At 35.8% G+C, this 20,054-nt stretch overlaps 1 protein-coding gene across 1 annotated transcript in view; it reads right to left on the reverse strand.

Moving 5' to 3' along the window:
* Positions 1-5,323: 5,323 nt before the first annotated feature.
* Positions 5,324-20,054, reverse strand: part of LOC123877248 — a 107,847-nt gene continuing 93,116 nt past the window's right edge. Inside the window, 10 exon segments of the mRNA XM_045923807.1 lie at positions 5,324-5,794; positions 5,797-6,490; positions 6,897-7,019; positions 7,729-7,874; positions 9,063-9,270; positions 9,834-10,121; positions 10,207-10,385; positions 10,986-11,191; positions 17,957-18,097; positions 19,181-19,418. Coding sequence (XP_045779763.1) covers positions 5,721-5,794; positions 5,797-6,490; positions 6,897-7,019; positions 7,729-7,874; positions 9,063-9,270; positions 9,834-10,121; positions 10,207-10,385; positions 10,986-11,191; positions 17,957-18,097; positions 19,181-19,418 — 2,297 coding nt within the window. The 3' untranslated portion in view covers positions 5,324-5,720.

A 20,054-nucleotide genomic window follows, 5' to 3' on the forward strand; every position in this document is an offset into this window, starting at 1 on the left:
TATCTTTACATCTGTTTGAACTGATAATATTATGGGGAAAATTAAATGAAAAGTCCGATCTGCCCTATTATTAGAAAAGAAAGCTTAATAATGGTAGTAAAATGGAACTTGTACCTGCCGTTTAATAAAGTTAAAGACCTGGAGAGCGACAAACCCGATTTCTTTAACTTTCTCTTCTATAATTATTAATAGTCAGATCGATATATGAATATATTGTTGCGTGAGACCTTATATTCAAAATATTGAAAACGAAAGATAAGTTAAAAGTAAAAGGACGATAAAAATATGTAATGTCGTTTCGATTGAAATAATTTTATAGTATTACTGAAAACATATTTAGTTACCTACAGTTTTAAGCTCACTATGATATCTTGTACCTAAGTATGTTTTAACTGTAATTTCTTCGTAAAAAAATAAAAAATAAAAACTAGGTACGTTAGTCTGCATTGCATCTAATATTGAATAAAACATGACGGAATTGAAGTTAAAAGTAACTTAAAGCCATTTTAAAAGATTTCCGATACAAAACTAACAAAACGTCAAAATTCCTCAGTTAAACCGTAAGACCTCAAGATGACCGTGGATTTCGCAAAATTGATAGGATATAATAACAAAATTAGAGCCTTAGACTAAATTAAGATAGTTTATAATTATAATAATTTTACTTTGTCAAGTGTACTATCATGGGTGATACTCACAATGATTACGAATAAAGCAAGCTGTTCAACTCACGTATGGTTTTTATAGGTGTATAGTCGACTGTCGGTGTATGTCAAACATACACCAATCAAAAGCTTATCTACGTATATCTGACCGTTTCCTTATTATATTATTGCTTTTTGTATTTGTGTATATTAGATCTGGCGGGCGCTATTTTCTCACAGGGTTAGGCATTTTCCTAATATTTGCCTCATTGTTTGTTTTAGCTTCGATTTTTTTTTTGATAATCATTTACTATTGTATTTAAAATCGTTGTAAAATTTTAATGTGCTTATATTATATTAACACAAATATAATATATTATCTTCTTAGTATTTCACTGTGAATAATTTGTATGTCTTTCAACCCATGTTACAATAAATATCTAAATTGATAAAGTGCAGTGCTTTGTGTAAATAATTTAACAATATTTTAAAGTAAGTATATTTAAATTAAATATTTTCAGATTGTTTGTGTCCGTAAATATTTCTATATTTTTCTATTTACATGGAAGGCATGAGGCGTGCATTTTGATTAATAGATAGGTATATTTAATCTTACAATACCTCTGCTTAAACATAAATATTTCAATAAATAAAATTGGTATAATTATAACATTAAGAATTTTATATAAAACAACCAGGAAATAATGAACATATCTAAAAACGAAATAAAATTTTCTTTAATAGAAACATTGTACCTATTTTTAATATACATAATTATAAATATCTACCATTTTTTCTATTTCCTAAGATACGCCACTTTGCTTTGCAACATCTAACGCTAGAAATTTAAGTACAAAATTGAGCTTTATTGATATGTCTCGTCAGATCAATTTTAGTAGATCGTGTCCATGAAATTTACAAATTGTAATAGAGAACATTAATTAATTAAAAAAATATCACCATATATACCAAATAAATCAATCAATGTGTAAATCAAACAGCTGAAAATCAGCGTCCTGCATTTTGTGATGCAAGGCATAATGCTGAGCTGTTGCACCCATATGGGGTGGTGTCACAAATGAAAATGTACATTTGTATGCTTTGTTTTTAACCCCCGACCCAAAAAGAGGGGTGTGTATATGTGTATCTTTGTATCTGTGTATCTGTCTGTTGCATCGTAGCTCCTAAACTAATGAACCGATTTTAATTTAGTTTTTTGTTTGAAAGGTGGCTTGATCGAGAGTGTTCTTAGCTATAATCCAAGAAAATCGGTTCAGCCATTTGAAAGTTATCAGCTCGTTTTTAGTTACTGTAACCTTCGCTTGTCGGGGGTGTTATAATTTTTTAATTTATATATATTATTATTTAGATTTGAGGTCACCAACAACAAATAAATGCATTTTCTTTCTTTCTTTCAATGTTATTAAATTGCTTTGACATCTGCCCTTTGTATTTTTCAGTGAATTATGGAATATTCATAAAAAGTCATCACTAGGTACCTACCTACACATTAAAGATGCGAAAGTGTGTTTGTGTGTTTATTGGTTTGTTGTTCGGTGATTTGTAAATTTGTTCTTCAATCACGTCGCAACGGAGCAACGGATCGACGTAATTTTTGCATGGGTATAGCTAAAGACCTGGAGAGTGACATAAGTTTCCACGGAATTTTTAGAAACCTAAATCCACGCGGACGAAGTCGCTGGATCAGCTATTTAACTCATATAAGGCAGAATCTAGAAGCACGATTTCAAATGAAAAAAAGTTGATAAGATAGGTACCTAAGTAGGTATCTATCTACATATGTATATTTTTCTAAATACATATCTACTAAAGAAATATCACATTCAGCTAGGTACAAACAAAAGTTAATTGCCTCAAACTATGAAAAAAATACGGTTAATTAGGAACAATTGGATAAGCAATTAACATATCGAAACAAGATAACTTAATAATATATCAAAAACACAATAAAATTTGATTCTAGGTTACGCAAATAATTGTATGGCCGCTTTAGAATTTGCTTGAATGAACTTTTAACAGGGCTCTCTCCGTCACTCGTTTCCACTCGTTTCATACAATCGTAGTTCCAATTTCATTTGAATAAAGTCCATGAAATTTTGCAGACATATTCTAGAAACTAATATCTATGTCTGTGGTGTTTTAGATTTTTCTAAAAATATGTAGTTTTAAAATTACAGGGGCTCAAAGATTTGTATGTAAATTTTAAAGACCGCTAACTTTGAAACCGAATATTTTAACAGAAATCTAGAAAACCACAGACATAGATATTAGTTACTAGAATATGTCTGCAAAATTTCATGGACTTTGGTTGCTTAATATTCAAATGAAATTGGAACTACGATTGTATGAAACGAGTGACGGAGAGAGCCCTCTTAGCTGAATGTGATATAAGTTACAACATAAAATTAACTTTAATAACAACTAGACAGTATTGATAAGTTACATCTAAGGCAAATAGTTATTTTAATTTAACAAATCGTTATAAGTAATTTATAAAATTCCAAAACATAGACATCGCGGGACTCCAAAATTGTTAAAAAGTGTGGATATGTCCCTGAAATGATGATTACGATCATCATCAGGAGGGATCCAGAGGGATCAATGGAATCAGAGCGTCCCTCAAGCGTCAGCTCAACGCCGCGCTGGTATAAACTTAATGAGTTAGGTAGGTACTGAATAGGGTATTTTACTCTAATTTTTTTATTACTTTATTATAAACTAGGATAAAAATAATGACGTAAACTGAAAAAACTAATTAAATCGATCAAATAACAAAAAAGTTATAAGCATTTATATATTTCAGATAAGACAGAGATAGCGATAATAGCATTTTGGCGTCACTCCGTCACTAATGCCATAATATCTTCGAGCGGTTTGATACAAATTTTCGTTTTGCGAGAAAGGGATAGAAGACCCTCCGACTCCAATATTAAAATGCCTGTAACTTTGTAAACCTTTGTTGGATTTTAATATTTTTTATAATAGAAAGGGAAAAATTGATAAGTCATTTTCATCCAGAATTAACTTATTGGGTAGTTACCTATATGGATGGTTTACGGAGAAGACAGAAGAAAGCGAGTTGACTCAAAATTGAAGAATGGCATAGAATTTACCACGGATTTACCTCCGGTTTCCGAAACGCTCATCTATCTAGACATGTTTCATAAATGGCGTAGAGATATAAAATTCTTGCTCGCCGATGAGTTAGACAGGATACAAAAAAAAAAAGATTCCGACGAATTGAGAACCTCCTCCTTTTTTGGAAGTCGGTTAAAAACACACGACAGTAAAAGAGATAGTGCTCCATAAATGCGACTCAAGTGTTGTGGTATTAATGTTACATTTTATCTACTTCTTTTTAACATTACCATAACACCACTGCTCATCAATGATCAAATTAGTGAAATTGCTTGTCATATTATTGTTCTTCATTTCCAGATTGGGTAGAAACTAGAAATCAACAAATTTTTGGGCATTCGGTACTAATAACTTAATAATGGTCATTTGAGTGTGTCAAACCAGATCAAAATATATCTCTTTTCTAACTTTGAGAACTATAGAACTATTTTAGTTACCCTTTGATTTGATCGAGCTTTCAAAACCTGGAGGTAAGTAATGAGGTAGAATATATACCTCTTTTCTTAACAAAGCATTTTAAATTAAATAACTTATGTTTAAAATATAACATTTAAAGAAACCAGCAACTGTTCTATTAGAGTTTGTACATAAAATAGTTAGATTTTAGATATTGTACACTTCCTCTAAGACGTCACTAACACTGTTAAAACTCTTTAGAACACAAGAACCTATGTCTACCTCAAATTAAAGCTTCTTCTTTTACCAACAACGCATTACCAAAGTAATGTACCTGATATACATTTTGTCTAAGTGTTTCCTACTTAATGTACCTAATATGACGGGCAAAATTTAGCAAACGCCTAAGTTCCAAGATTGCAAGAGGTGCTTGGAGTATCTGATTAAAAAAAATATGGTACTAGGATCATGTATTTCGGCGTCCATAACAAATTAAACACCAAAAATTGTGCGTGCGATTAATGAAAAAGGTAAACAACAAAAACTAAAGTCACCAGAAAACAGAGACAGGGTTAGTTAAAACTGCTTACCTAATTGCCTGCATAATATGGTACATTTATTGGTAAGTATATATTATGGTACATATAATATATAGTTACCTACATTCTCAGTAATTAGTGCCTCGTAGGTCGTAGGTGAGCGAGTGGTGCAAGCGTCGCGAGCGGTTTAGTTGTTGTTTGCTTGTAGTTGGCGTTTGTTTTTCGGGGGTTTGGTAACATTTTTATTTTTATTTATATGTCCTTTAAACAGTGTTTTATTTTGTTCTTAAAAATATATTTCCAAGTACCTAAATCTGGTGTACATTGCTAATATTGTATTAATACATTGCAAGGATTGAGTTCTTACAACTGACACTAATTTCAATTCTGTTGTCCTAACGCCCCCTGGGCGTACAACAGAGAATAATTTAATCCTTTAAACAAAAATTGCTTTAGGTACAGTTTGGTACATCGTTACCAACAATAACAGTTACAGTACAGGTATACAGTTAGGTATGACGTTTTTAATTTGTTGCTATCAATTTTGCCCGTCCGTGTGTCCTAAACGTGCACTCACATTGATGATTATAACCTCTAGTTACACTTATCTAACAGAAAGGCGCATTTTCTACAACAGACTACTCCTATCTAAGAGATCCGATATTATCCTTACTGACAGCACAATAAACTGCACATTTAAACAAATTTACCATTAAACGAGAATAACACCAAAAGTGAAGGTTCCAAAAAACGGCAATAGCTATCAAGATGAAAAAGATTAGGAAGATAATGAAAACAGAAGTAAACAAGCCAAAACAGCTGCCTCTAAAGTAAAATAAGAACAGAAATCTAATAGTGTAAAAGGCGTAGTACACTTATTTACAAAACCCAGCCTTTAAGATCGACCTACAAGCACCAGTTCTAAGTCGAAAATAAAACGAAATACACTTAACTATGATATGTTTAGTTATCATCTCAGTCTTCATACTACTACTAGAGTCAGTCCTAAGCTAACGGATTTAACGATCCCATAAGAAGAGGACGCGATTTTTTCAAACAGAATTCACCATAAAGCTTCTCCGAATTAATAATAGTACATCCAATTTCGTAATACACATCTCTAGAAAAATATTTAGGTATAATTGCATCAGCAACGAGTTCTTTTAAATTAGTATATATTGTAATACTCACAGCTTTTATGATATGTTTCGTTTCCTTAAATTTATTTACATCTAATTCACTTATATCTATATTATCTTCCGTGATATGTGTCGTTTGTGCGTTACCTAAAGCGAGTGCACTGTGCGAAGTATCAATATAATTTACAACAACTACATTATTATATTCAATAAATTCTTCATAACATTTCAAAATAGATACAAAATCTTTTACAATAAAACTCTTTGTGAAAGGAACAACCTCTAACGAATTTGAAGATGATTTACGTTCCGCATTATCTCTATCGATATCGGATAAATTCGATATTAAATTGACGATAGTTTTTCTAAACGAGGCGGCAAGTAGTAACAAAGAAATAAATTCTTTGAAATAATAGATGAAGGTTACTGTGGAGATTATAATGTACAGTTTGATGTCAGGTCTGTTGGAAGTGATGGCGGAGCTGGGCGGAGTGGGGTAGACGACGTCTACTTCAGCAATTTTAAAGATGGAGAGAAGCAGATGGGAAGAAATGTCTTCATGTTGCGAGTTGATACGGGTCTTGACGACCTTGAGAACATCGATGCACGCCTCCTGAAAGAGAAAATAGCTATCGTTTAAAATATCCATCCAACAATTTGAATGGTTTCAGTGATTGGTTTTGATGGTTTGGATTGAATCCTCAAATCTAAATATATAAAAGCACAAGTGTAAATTAAAAATTTATAACACTCCCGACACGTGAAGGTTACAGTAACTAGAAAAGAGCTGATAACTTTCAAACGGCTGAACCGATTTTCTTGGATTATAGCTAAGAACAATCTCGATCAAGCCACCTTTCAAACAAAAAACTAAATTAAAATCGGTTCATTAGTTTAGGAGCTACGATGCCACAGACAGATACACAGATACACACGTCAAACTTATAACACCACTCTTTTTGGGTCGAGGGTTAAAAAGCTGACTGACTGACTGATGTTTGAGTTTAAGATACATGTACCTTTTCTTTATCCAGCAAAGCTTCTCCTGCTTCCTTCAGAGCTTCTTGTTCCTTCGGGGGAACACTTGCAGATATAATCACATTTTCATTGCTGATATTGAAGAGAGTTAGTGTGCAATTCGTCTGAAACAGTAAAAAAGTAATGTTTAAAAGTTGTACTGTTAGTATTGTCTACACATGTATTATCGGACCTATGAGATACTTATCATAATTCAATTAGTGAAAGGAATAAAAGGGTATTTATTCAGAGAGAAATGATTAAAATTATGTTATTAGAGAAACAACTAAATGAAGTAAGATACAACCATACCAAGTCAAAATTGAGCTATTATGAACAAACTGATTACCAGCTGCATGATTACGGTAAAATGGCATGACGCATCGCAAAAGAAATATCCAGGATCGGAATATTTTTTGATTTGATTGTGGGATGGAAGTTTTTCAATTTTTTTTTTAAATTCTGATACAAGTTAGCCCTTGACTGCTATCGCACCTGATGGTAAATCATGATGCAGTCTAAGATGGAAGTGGGCTAAATTGGAAAGGGTATGGGCAGTTACATTAAACCCATACCCTTGATTGGTTTCTATACGGCATCATACCAGAACGCTAAATCGCTTGGCCGCACGGCTTTGCCGGTAGGGTGGTAACTAGCCACGGCCGAAACATCCCATCAGAACAAACCAGAGACAATTTAGTAAATAATATAAGGTCCCAAATTGCCCCTGCCAGGAATCTGACCCGAAACCTTTCACTTATAAGACCACAGCGCTTACACTGCATCAGGAAGATCGTCACGTACAATTATAGCTTCAAAATGGATTTTCCTTACCTCCCCATGATGAACAATACGCAAGTACTGCTGGAGTAACCGCACAGCATCTTCAGCTCCCAGCCCCGTGTGTGGTCTCAGCAGAGCTTCGTCCACAGCACTAAAGCCGAGCAACAAGTACACACCCTCCGGAAGCTTGTACTCTCCTGAAATTTATATAATCCTGGTATTGTAATAATTACTTTCATCTGGTATTGATGGTTTACGAATAGTAAGATTAGCTTTATGTATTGACAGGCTAGACTGTTTTGAATTAAATTGTGTTGAGCTTACAATGTCTACGATGGTAATTGGAAAAGAATCCAAAAATTCACTAACAAAACTTGTGCTTTGAGATGATCTGGCAACCCCATACATATTAGGCTAAAAAACTGCAGTGTCATATGTTTTTAACTTGAAAACTTTACAGTGCTATGGCGGTATGTGGTAAGTGCATTCTATTTGAGGTGGTTTTTTTCACCAACGTTGGACTCTTGGAAGTAAAAATTAAGACACTAGACACCAACTCTCTAGTGAGTCCAACTCCTCAAAAACTTGCAAGTTTCTTTGCAGGAGCACTTTTAGAAACAAGTGTAAATTAAAAATTTATAACACCCCCGACAAGTGAGGGTTACAGTAACTAGAAAAGAGCTGATAACTTTCAAACGGCTGAACGGATTTTCTTAGATTATAGCTAAGAACACTCTCGATCAAGCCACCTTTCAAACAAAAAAAACTATATTAAAATCGGTTTATTAGTTTAGGCGCTACGGTGCCACAGACAGATACACAGATACACAGACACACAGACACACAGACACACAGATACACAGATACACACGTCAAACTTATAACACCCCTCATTTTGGGTCGGGGGTTAAAAAGAAAGTGATGGATGTTTGTAACCTTGGACTGACACTTTCGTGCTGTCATTCAGTCAATAACTGGGCTGGGCTGATCGATCAGATATTAAAGATTTAAAAACAAAATTAAAAACCACCTAATGAGTCTTTAAGTATTCCATAGTAAGTGTAATATAAAATATTTAAAGATTCATTTTGAAATTGTAGGGTGCTATTTTTAGTCTTTTTTGTAGTTTTTATTGTTAGTTTTAATAATTTGTTGTACTTTTGGCTTACTGAGTAATTGATTTATTTATTATAGATTTTATGCAAAGAATGTCTTAGGTTAAGTTTTACTATTTAGAAGTTTTAGATTAAGCATGTTGAGTTAGCCTGTAAGTGAGTATACATTGATAGTCCTAAGTTTATATAAGTCGTCATAATTACTTTTCTTTGTATACCGTTGGCTTCCTATTAAATAAAATAAAAAATTAAAGCCTCAGTTGCACTTACCAGGGTTAGGCCTCATGCAGATGAAGGAGCCGGAGTAGCAGTAGCACCGGCCACGGTAGGCCTGGTAGGCGGGCGCAGCGTGGGAGTAGTGCGCGAGGCGAGACGAGCACGGCGCGCGAGGCACGCAGGCCACTTTACACGACACTTGCAGAGATACTTCACATACACACAGATCCGTGCACTCTGCTAGTTCTGCTGATCGGTAAAGCTGTGGAAAATATAGATAATGCTGTGGCTAATTCTTTTGTCTCATCATAATCAACTTATTGCCGGCTCATTACTCTACGCACAAATCTCCTCTCTCAGAATAAGCAGGACTTGGCCATAGTTATACTACGTTGGCCAAGTGCGGTTTGGCAGATTTTACACACCTTTTAAAATCATAATGGAGAACTCTCAAGCATGTAGGTTCCCTCACGTTGTTTTTCTTCACCGTTAGAGTGAGTGATATTTAATATCTTAAAATTCACATGACTCTGAAAAGTTAGATGTGCATGCCCGGTCTGTTATCCCTAAATTAAATTAAACTGACAGGTCTAAATCTAGGGCTAGGGTTCTCCTTTTCTGCAGGGAAGCAATATGAAAGGGATGTCAATACATTTGAACCTGCCATTTTAGTTTGAAGATTGTGTACAATAGAATTTGTTCTTTAATGTTTCAAATGTTAAATATTCTGTACTGACGTGTAAGGATGCTTCGATATTTATAGTTTTTTGATTAGAACTACAATAGGAAACGAAGAACAGCTTATTTTACGGGATACAAACTCACACGTCTGGTCTCCCCCATTTTGATGTACTGCGCCTCGTCATCGCTTTCCGGCTTCTTCACAATACAATATTTCGTCGGCTCCATTGTGGTCGTTGGCCGAGTTGTTGTCGGCCGTGGTGTTGTTGTCGTCGTTGTTGTCGTGCTGGTTGTTGTTGTGGTGGTGGTGATGGCGACTGTTGTTGTTTCAGTTGTCGTTTCAATCACAGGCTCCGATATTTGCGCGATCTCATGAGGTCCGACAGTTTGTTCTGACATTGTTGTTATTGGGCTTAGCTCTTCGCGGTTTTCCTTTAGAAGAGAAAAAAATAGATTCAGTGATACTTATTATTATAACTAGCTGATGACTTCTTTTTTATCGAGAGAATTTTTTTACCGCCATGACATCAACTTGTGAGGTTCCATGTTGAGTGGTATGACGATGGTGGTGGGTGGTGGTGCGGTGGTGGATAGGCGGCTCGGGCGCAACGGTGATGTATCTGATGCCGTTGTCGAAGGGAGTAGTTGTTAGCAAGGAACCGTATGTCTTCACATGGTAGTCGCTTTGGGATTCCACTGGAAAACAACGTAGCATCACGTTAGGAAAAATAAAGCTGAATGTTACTTTCACAAATACAAATTAGGTTTATAAATCATCATATAAGCCTACGGACGTCCACTGTTGAACATAGGCCTTCCCTAGTGAGCGCCACCACACCCTGTTCTCTTTTCCAGCCTCTTCAGCCTTTCTTATCCAGCTTCTAGCCACCTTCTTTATATCGCATAGGTACATATTAGGTTTCAAATTCTTTTTAGCTAACAGAATTAGTAAGTGATTTCGCTATTCAAGCATAGATTTTCGTAATAACAAAGACAATAATGTATACAATTAGCTGCTAGCCTGACATAAATTTCTAAACCTCTTAAGTGGTTATCCATTCGAGTGCCATAGTGAGTTCGACCATAGCAGGATTGATTTTTAGTTGTAACAAGCAGTCTATTCTCCCAACTGTGGGACTGGGCTGCTCTGCTCGCATCGTAAAGGTTCGTTGCAGTATTAAATAACAGTCCGTTATGAATACTCCAGGTGGTTGTACGGCTCGGCTCATCCGCGTCACGGCTGGAGGGAAACTGATAAAAGAAGAACAAGTTCCAGATAATGGATAAAAAACTCACCAACGCAAGGGTTAAGCCACAAAAGCCGTTGCCAGCCCAGACAATCGTACAGCTGAGCAAAGTCAGTGCCCCTACAAGCGCAGGCAGCTCTCAGTTGAGTGCCCAGCACAGCCACAACCGCAGCACGGCAAGAAGCCGGTGAGCCAGCGCAACCTTGCGTCACGGCGTCTACCGCGCACCATTGCTCGTAGTTCTCTAAGCGGATCCTGGAAAAGATTAAAAGAAATTTTAATTAAGAATGTTTTTTATACCAAGCTCACATCATTTTAGTCTCTGGTTACAGATCATTCGCTGGACTGGACTGGATAGCGTCGTCTAGCGTCGTCTACACTATTTTAGTAATTTATAGGACACTGAGTTGCAAAGACTAGACTTTTCCAGTCCATTGTTAGAATATATTCTAATACTTTTCAGGCTAGTTAACGTGTTTGAGAATGGATTTTGGTTATGTTGGTGGAACAGGCAACTGAAGTCATATTTTTCAATAACTAATAGCGACAAAACCATGACAGCGTTGGTGCCCCCCCCCCCCCCCCCTGCACGACTCACCTCATACCCCGATTGCCATCTCGACCTGTCGTGAACTATAGATATATGTAGGGTGTGAATTGCAGAAAGGTGACAGTTGGCGTTAAAATTTAAAGCATAAAATTAAGGAATTCAATGTCCCCCTTTCGTTACCCGCACTCTACCCTACGAGCCATCTCAATCAAGTCGTACACATTATACTTAAAGCTTGATCGAGTGACTCGAGAAATGTAAACGAGCCTTATGCTTTGTTTGGTATATTTTAATTAAAATCGGCGTAAAACGCGAGATATTTGATATACGCCTCAAATACACAAGGGAAGGATGCTAATTAATTTTCAAATCAAACAAACTCACGTGCCAGCGTTTAAACGTATTACGTGAGACAAATTAAGATAATGCTGTTATGAATATACATTATCTCGAAGTATATGACGACCTTTTTAGGGTTCCGTTCCTTAGTACTAAGTGGTGATTGGTTTCCTTCTCAGAGAGTCCGGAATTAGATTCCACGCACCTCTAATTTTTCGGAATTAATATAATGATCTCATACAAATCGCTAATCTGTGGGTCTCGGGCGTGGCACGGTCTAATGTCAATAATCCTTTATACAAACTGGGCAAACCCGAAAATGCAAAACTAGAAACAAGGGACGCAGAAAGTCTCATTGCGGTCAACTCATGGTCAACTGCTAATTGATTGGACGCCTGTCACTCCGTTGTGTCAGCGGAAATTCGCCAAAATTCGTCCATTCCGCCTCTCGGGGCCTCGGAGCCGTGACAAGCGTTACCTAACGGGGATTTTAGATGAAGGAAATTTACAATTTTTATCTAGGTACAATATTTTTTAACCCCCACGGAATTTCACAAAATTATCAGGGCCAAATTTTTAACCGACAAATTTTTAACATGAAAAGTTCTGTGTCAGTGAGACGATTGGTACTGAACAAATAAAGCCATCACAGAATCCGGGAAATCAAATAGAAAATGCCAAATTTTTATCCAGGAAAACGATTGCTTTATGAAACTTATAACTACACGGACTTTAAACGAACTAAGTTGCGGGCGTCATTTTTGCGCAAAACTAAAGTGTGAGCGGAGCGAGCGCAAAATTAATTTCACAGTATGTCTGGGATTTTAGGGGATTTGGACCCCTAATCGTTCCTTCTAATTAGTACTCAGTGTCAACCCTGGCTCTGAAACGATATGTGCGTGCCACTGATAAAGAGCAAGCCAAAGATTTAAATCAAGTCTTTTGGGTAAACTCTCTTTCAAGTAGATACCAAATACTAGTTATTCATTGATGTTTTGAATAGATGACTCCCACCTTTTCATTAAGTTGGTTGAGAATGAAATTTATTGTCACTAACCACTTGAATACCTATTCTGCAGTTGTAGTTAGTGGTCATAACGAAGAGCAATACGCGCGGGAATCAATTATGCAAGTGTGGTCGGCTGCAAATTGTTTGGAACGACCTGCCAATATGGTGGCCCGTTGGAACTGCTGTTGCAATTTGCAATCCATTATAAGATTACACGACTTTATTGGTTGTATACTTCATATTTAAATTATAATGTAAATATAACATTAAAATAATATTAGCTAAATACAAATATAATAAAATCGTTTCTAAGATATCCACCAGCAGCTCACAATTTTTTTTTATACTATCATTATTATAAAGTAATTATGATAGTATAGAAAAAAATTGTAAATTAGCGTAACACATTATAAGTAAGGGAAGCCAAAACCAAACCAAACCAAAACCATACCTAACCAACCAAACAAATCCAAACCAAATCCACTTGTAGAAACCAAAGGGGCATGGGTTCGATAAAAACTGCCATACCCCTTCAAGGTTAGACCACTTCCACTTAAGCTAGCATTAAGTATCACTTACTACCATGTGAGATTGCAGTCAAAGGCTAACTTATATCTGAATAAAAAAAGAAAAGAAATCGTAAGGATAAACAATACGGAAATACCTAAGAACAAAATGATTAGGTACTACGATATCATGAGACACAGAAAGCTAAGTCCATCTAGTGATTATATCGATGCAGTACAGTAGTGTAGGGCCGGGAATCAATTATGCAAGTGCGGTCGATGGCAAACCGTTTGCAATGACCTGCCAATATGGCGGGACACTGGCCAGTGGACACTGTTATTTCAGCAAGCTGAAAGCTTGAACGGTATCGCCGTTCATATGCCTTGTATACCTATAGGAACTAAGAGTAAATAAATGCGTACTGTTCTAACTGTATACGATACTATCTTTTTTGAAATTTCTCATTAGAGGATCTTCTAGTTGTCATACAAAAAGCGATAACGATTTCTTCCACGTAAATGTAGCCCAATTTATATAATTTTTTGAAATACTGTAGATGTAATAAAGAACTATGCTCGTACGTTTTAATTTTAAAGAAATATAATTGCTTATGTTAAAAGTTATTAGCGTCTAAATATCCATATTTTTCACCTAAAATCTAAAGTTGAATACTAAAAACATAAAACGTACGAACCTAGATTAAGGTATATTGAATGTAACGAGACAAAAATTGACTAATTTTGCAAACATTTGGGGGGGTAAAAAGTTATCACTTGAAACAATATTTCAAGAATAAAATGTAGGCAAATGCCTACATTTTTGAAAAATTTACAACTAGACTATCCTCTTAAAATTCCAATCTATACTAATATTATAAAATGGAAACCTTTGTATTTTTGTATTTTTGTATGTTTGTATTGAATAGGCTCAAAAACTACTGGACCGATTTGAAAATTTCTTTTACCATTACTTAGAGGGATTCTTCCCAATCCGTATAGGCTATATTTTATCCCGGAAAATAGATAGGATTTTTCGTGGTAGTGTCCACCCGTGCGAAGCCGGGGCGGGTCGCTAGTAATATAATATAGTAATAGTAGAGAAGGTTTTATGTCTGTCAAAGTGGAATTATTGGCAGGCTCTAACTAGATTACCAAGAATCAAGGACGAAAACGAAAAATCGACTTTAGAAGCTAAGTAGGTAGGTCTGTTCGTAGGAATTCAAACCTTTGCTAATGCGCCAGCGAAATTACCTCTCAAGTTATGTTAAATTTAAGTAACGGGTATTTGTTGAACATACACATACGATATACGTTCTAGGTAAGTCTGTTATTTAAATTCCGACCGTGTCACAAGGGAGCAAGGTTCATTAACGGTTACAAATAAATATTGCCATCGGCGAAATGAACTTTTGGAAAACATACGGCGACTAAAAACAAGGTTTTCGGTTTGTTTCATGTTATTTGCTTTCAGGTTTTAATTTATTTCATTGCCTATTTTGTAACAAAAAGGAATATATACAATTATAATATAATATTATATCGTAGGCTAGCATAGTGTATAATATAAGGATTTTTCTCCTCTAAATAAAAAGACTCGCACTTGGCCGGCCAAGTGCGAGTCAGACTCGCGCACCGAGGGTTCCGTACTCGGGTATTTTTTCCGACATTTTGCACGATAAATCAAAAACTATTATTCCTAGAAATAAATAAATAATTATAATGTACAAGTAAAGCCCTTTCATACGATACCCCACTTGTTATAGTTATCTGACTTTGAAAATTAAAACACATTTTAATTTTTTTTTCTATGATGTACGGGAAGTACCCTATAGGTTTCTTGACAGACACAGACAGTGTGACAGACAGACAGCCAGACAACAAAGTGATCCTATAAGGGTTCCGTTTTTCCTTCTGAGATACGGAACCCTAGAAAGGATTTGCTTTTTATGAAACCTAGTTAAATATTTCGGTATTTAAGTGTTTTCAAGTTATGTAGCAGTATCACAAACTAGTTGTTAACAGGGCTCTCTCCGTCACTCGCTTCATACAATCGTAGTTCCAATTTCATTTGAATATTAAGCAACCAAAGTCCATGAAATTTTGCAGACATATTCTAGAAACTAATATCTGTGTCTGTGGTGTTTTAGATTTCTGTCAAAATATTCGGTTTCAAAGTTACGCGGTCTTAGAAATTTTCATACAAATATTTGAGCCCCTGTAATTTTAAAACTACATATTTATAGAAAAATCTAAAACACCACAGACACAGATATTAGTTTCTAGAATATGTCTGCAAAATTTCATGGACTTTGGTTGCTTAATATACAAATGAAATTGGAACTACGTTTGTATGAAGCGAGTGACGGAGAGACCCCTCTTAACAATTCTGTTCACTAGTTGGCAATAATCCGTAGTATTATTTTTGAAAATCGCAATAAAATAAACGCACAGAACACTAACATTGTGTTTGCTAAGCCATCGTGAACAAATCTATTGAGGGAGTAAAAGCCATTGCGTGATTTTTCAATTTACTTACTCCCGAGCTTTATTCTTTGTCAACATTAATAAAGGATTTGCTTTGTGAAATCCAGATAGCAATATTTCGCTATTAATATTTTTCTATGCTTGATTTTCTTGTAAATTAAACTAACGTCTATACTAACGTTTCGTAGATACTGTCTACTTAACAGGGCTCTCTCCGTCACTCGTTTCCACTCGTTTCATACAATCGTAGTTCCAATTTCATTTGAATATTAAGCAACCAACGTCCATGAAATTTTGCAGACATATTCTAGAAACTAATATCTGTGTCTGTGGTGTTTTAGATTTTTCTATAAATATGTAGTTTTAAAATTAAAGGGGCTCAAATATTTGTATGAAAATTTCTAAGACCGCGTAACTTTGAAACCGAATATTTTGACAGAAATCTGGAAAACCACAGACATAGATATTAGTTTCTAGAATATGTCTGCAAAATTTCATGGACTTTGGTTGCTTAGTATTCAAATGAAATTGGAACTACGATTGTATGAAACGAGTGACGGAGAGAGCCCTCTTAAGACCTATCTACCTGGCTATCATGATTCTAGGTCAACGGAAAATAGCCTATAGCTTTTCTTAACAAACACGACATACAAACTGACGAACAGACAGACAGACAACAAAGTGTTCGTATAAGGGTTCCGTTTTTCCTTTTGAGGTACGGAACCCTAATAATATCTTTGTCACCCGTATAATCGGGTAAAAACACTTCCAGTTGTACTACAGCTTTGTAGGTAGGTACAATTCTATAGACGACGATACTTGGATGACCCTGACCTGATTTTGAAAGCCTGAAAGGCTGAAACGAGACGAAAGGCCTGCCATTCGAGTTTCTTTTTTATATTTTTTTAATGATTGGATTATTATAAAATACTAGCTGATCTGCCTGGCTTTGCTCGGGTGAAATTTTATATACCTATATAATACCTAATAACATACAGCTGCTATGCACATCTGGAATAGAATAACTTTTAAAAAGTGGAAGAATTTATTGAAATTAGATGTTTAGGTAGTTTCAGAGATTACGTCCTACATCCAAACTTACAAATTATACCTTTTTTGAATTATTAGTATCTCAAGATTTTTCTTCGACTTTGTTTAATGATATTTAGGTCATCTGAGTCTTTAGCTCTCATCGTGATCTCTTACCCTCTCTGATGCGCGGGTCTCTTTTCAGAATGAGAAGGGCCTACCTACCTCACAGTCCACAAGGATGACCAAGTGCAGACTGGAAGACTTCACACACCTTTGAGAACATAATGATTTATGAAGAACTCTCAGGCATACAGTTTCCTCATCTTTGTTTAAATAACTTATATTAAATATTTGCACACTATTAATTTAATAGAAAGTTAAGGCAAGGCCTCTAATTATAAATTTCCAGCTTTCTGGCAAATAAATTATTTTATCTCTTATCTTTTAATTGCCTAAAACTACCCTAAAACGCACATAATATACCTAATTTCAAATAGTTAGAGGTGTGTGCTCGAGATCGAACTCCCGACCTCCTGAATCAAAATCTTTAAACCCCTCGAGAGACCCCCGGATCACATAAAGATCAACAACCTTTTTAAAAATCGATAACTGCAAACGACTCGAGTTCTCCACTAGGTACCTACTAGGCAGGATTGAGTTAACTCCCTATTGGCTTGTAGCTACAATCGTTCCTCAGTGGCCTTACATCTTTAGACTGTAGTTCTTTTTATGGTTCCGTAAACAAAGGGTAAAAACGGAGCCCTATTAATGACACTCTGCTGTCTATCTGTCTGCCTATCTGTCTGTCTGTCTGTCCACGTGTCAAAAATCTCTAGCTCGTAGACGAAATAAGTTACAAACCTGCTATTTTGGAATTTGGTGTAGAACGTTGACCCGGAAACGGAAAAACAATTGAAAATATTACTGTACAAGGCATGCTCACATAGAATGGTGCCAAAAATACTGGCTGGAATTCTACGCTGATTAGCTAGGCTGATCCTTTGCGCAAAAAATTAACCACCTTTTATATCACCAGATGAGACAGTGACCTCGCAAAGATTCACCTATTTTTTGGAATTGAGACCTCTCAGTGACCTTACCTGCACTCGGGTTCCTCGCGGCAGGCGTGAGCCAGGGTGTGGCAGGCGGGCAGGGGGGAGCCCACGGGCGGTCGCTGGGCGCAGGAAGGATGCAGCCTCTCTTGTGCGTTCATGCATGAGTCTTCTTTGTTGTCCGTTTTCCTGTAAATATTTACATTGCGTTGTAGTTTCTGACTACTGCCATTTTTGCTCTCTGACGTAGGTACGACTCTCAAATAGCTCTTGGGTTCACTTCTAAGTTTGCCTTATCTGAATTGCAAACTCAATAAACAATATGATTTCTCTGAACTGCAAACTCAATGAACAATATGCTTTTTCTGAACTGCAAACTCAATGAACAATATACTTAGAATTCGGTGAATTTTTAATCTACGAAAAAAGTAATTATTTTACTAAATGTGATACTATTTTGTAGGGCAAAATCCATTGAATATTTGCCCTACAAAATCCATTGTAAATACTTGAAAGATATTATGTTTCATACGTCCATGGTTGAATCAAAACATATTTCTATGTGAGGTGGGCATAGCGATAACTTTTTACCCGACTGCGGCAAAGCCAAAAGGAATAGTAATGATTTTAGCATTCTATGTATGTATGTATGTATGTACGTACTTATGTATGTATGAATGTATTTATTTATTTTACATCTAATTGAACGGCAGTGCCACTTACACGAACTAGATGATTAATTATTATACAAATACAAAAAAAAAAGGTAAAGATAGAACAAAATATGATACAATAAAAGATTTTAAATTTTGAATGTACGTTTGTATCCAGATTCTGTGTGTTCCACCGTAGCGCCTAAACTACTGGGCCGATTTTGATAAATGAGGTGTCAATTGATTCGTTGTAAAGGCCCGGGTGACATAAGCTATATTTTTTACGAAAAAAATTGACCTCGCGGATGTTACATCAAAAAAAGTGGGCGTCTCTAAAATATTTTTTTGCTATTGTATCGAGTGGGGTGTCAAATAAAGATGAGACAATTTTGAATTCATGGGTATACGAGTACATGTACAACAAGCATCGTCTTACATATACATGTTACCTATACCCATGAATTCAAAATTTTCTCCTCGTCTTACATGTATCGCAGTCGGGTTTTAGTTTTCAACTTTATCTTGTTCGATTTTTTAGTTCGGACTCGTTATAGCCACGTGGATATGTCAGTCCGTCCGTTGCTTCTTTTTGATTAAAGAGAAAGTAATGTTAACTTACTTGCAAAGGCAAAAAGCGATCTCAGTATTCCAAGGGACACCAGGCTTCCTATAAAAACCTCGCAACGCGGCCATGCAGCCCTCGCGGTCGCAGTCCGTCGAGTGGCACTTCTGCAGCACGGGTGTTAGTGACGTGACGCACTCCTTGTCCTTGATGCAGGTGTCCAGCGCGGAGTGGCACGTCGACTGCAGCGCCACCTTGTCGTCACCTGCTTTACCGTTTTCCTTGGCAATCCTCTCTGTTGGTTTGTGCGGTTTTTTGTGTTAAATGTGTCCTAATGTTTGTCATTCGTGTTTAGTAAATGCACCACACACAATATGTCGTGTGCAGATTTACTTAATTAAGTACATGTATAGTAAAAATTCAATAGAGATCTCACCGTCACTGGCTCCATACAAACGTAGTTTGGTTCTCATTTGAATATTATCCATTCAAAACTCAATGATAGTAGCTAATATATTTCAGGAACTAATATTTTCGTCTGTGGCTTTCCAGATTTCCGTCAAAATATTCAGCCTCAAAATAAAACGGTCTCAAGGGTCTCAAGAATTTACAAACAAATCTTTAAGCCCATGTAACTTTAAAAACAGTTATTTTTACGCAAATCTAGCAAACTACAGATAAATATTAGTCTCTAGAATGTGTCAATAAAATTACATCGAGTTTGATTCGTTAAAATTCATACTTAAAACCAAACTACGTTTATATGGGCGAGTGACGGGACTCTTTTCGTGTTAAAGTTAACAGTGCGTTAATCAATCTGTCAATTTAATATGGACGCCAAACAACGGAAAAATGTTTTTCCGTTGTTGCTAAATGACAGATTAAGTTCAATTAACGTTAACTTTAAAAGTTATAAGTACTTGGTACCTAT

The sequence above is a fragment of the Maniola jurtina genome, chromosome 23, assembly GCF_905333055.1.
Source record: "Maniola jurtina chromosome 23, ilManJurt1.1, whole genome shotgun sequence".
In the NCBI taxonomy this organism is placed as follows: domain Eukaryota; kingdom Metazoa; phylum Arthropoda; class Insecta; order Lepidoptera; family Nymphalidae; genus Maniola; species Maniola jurtina.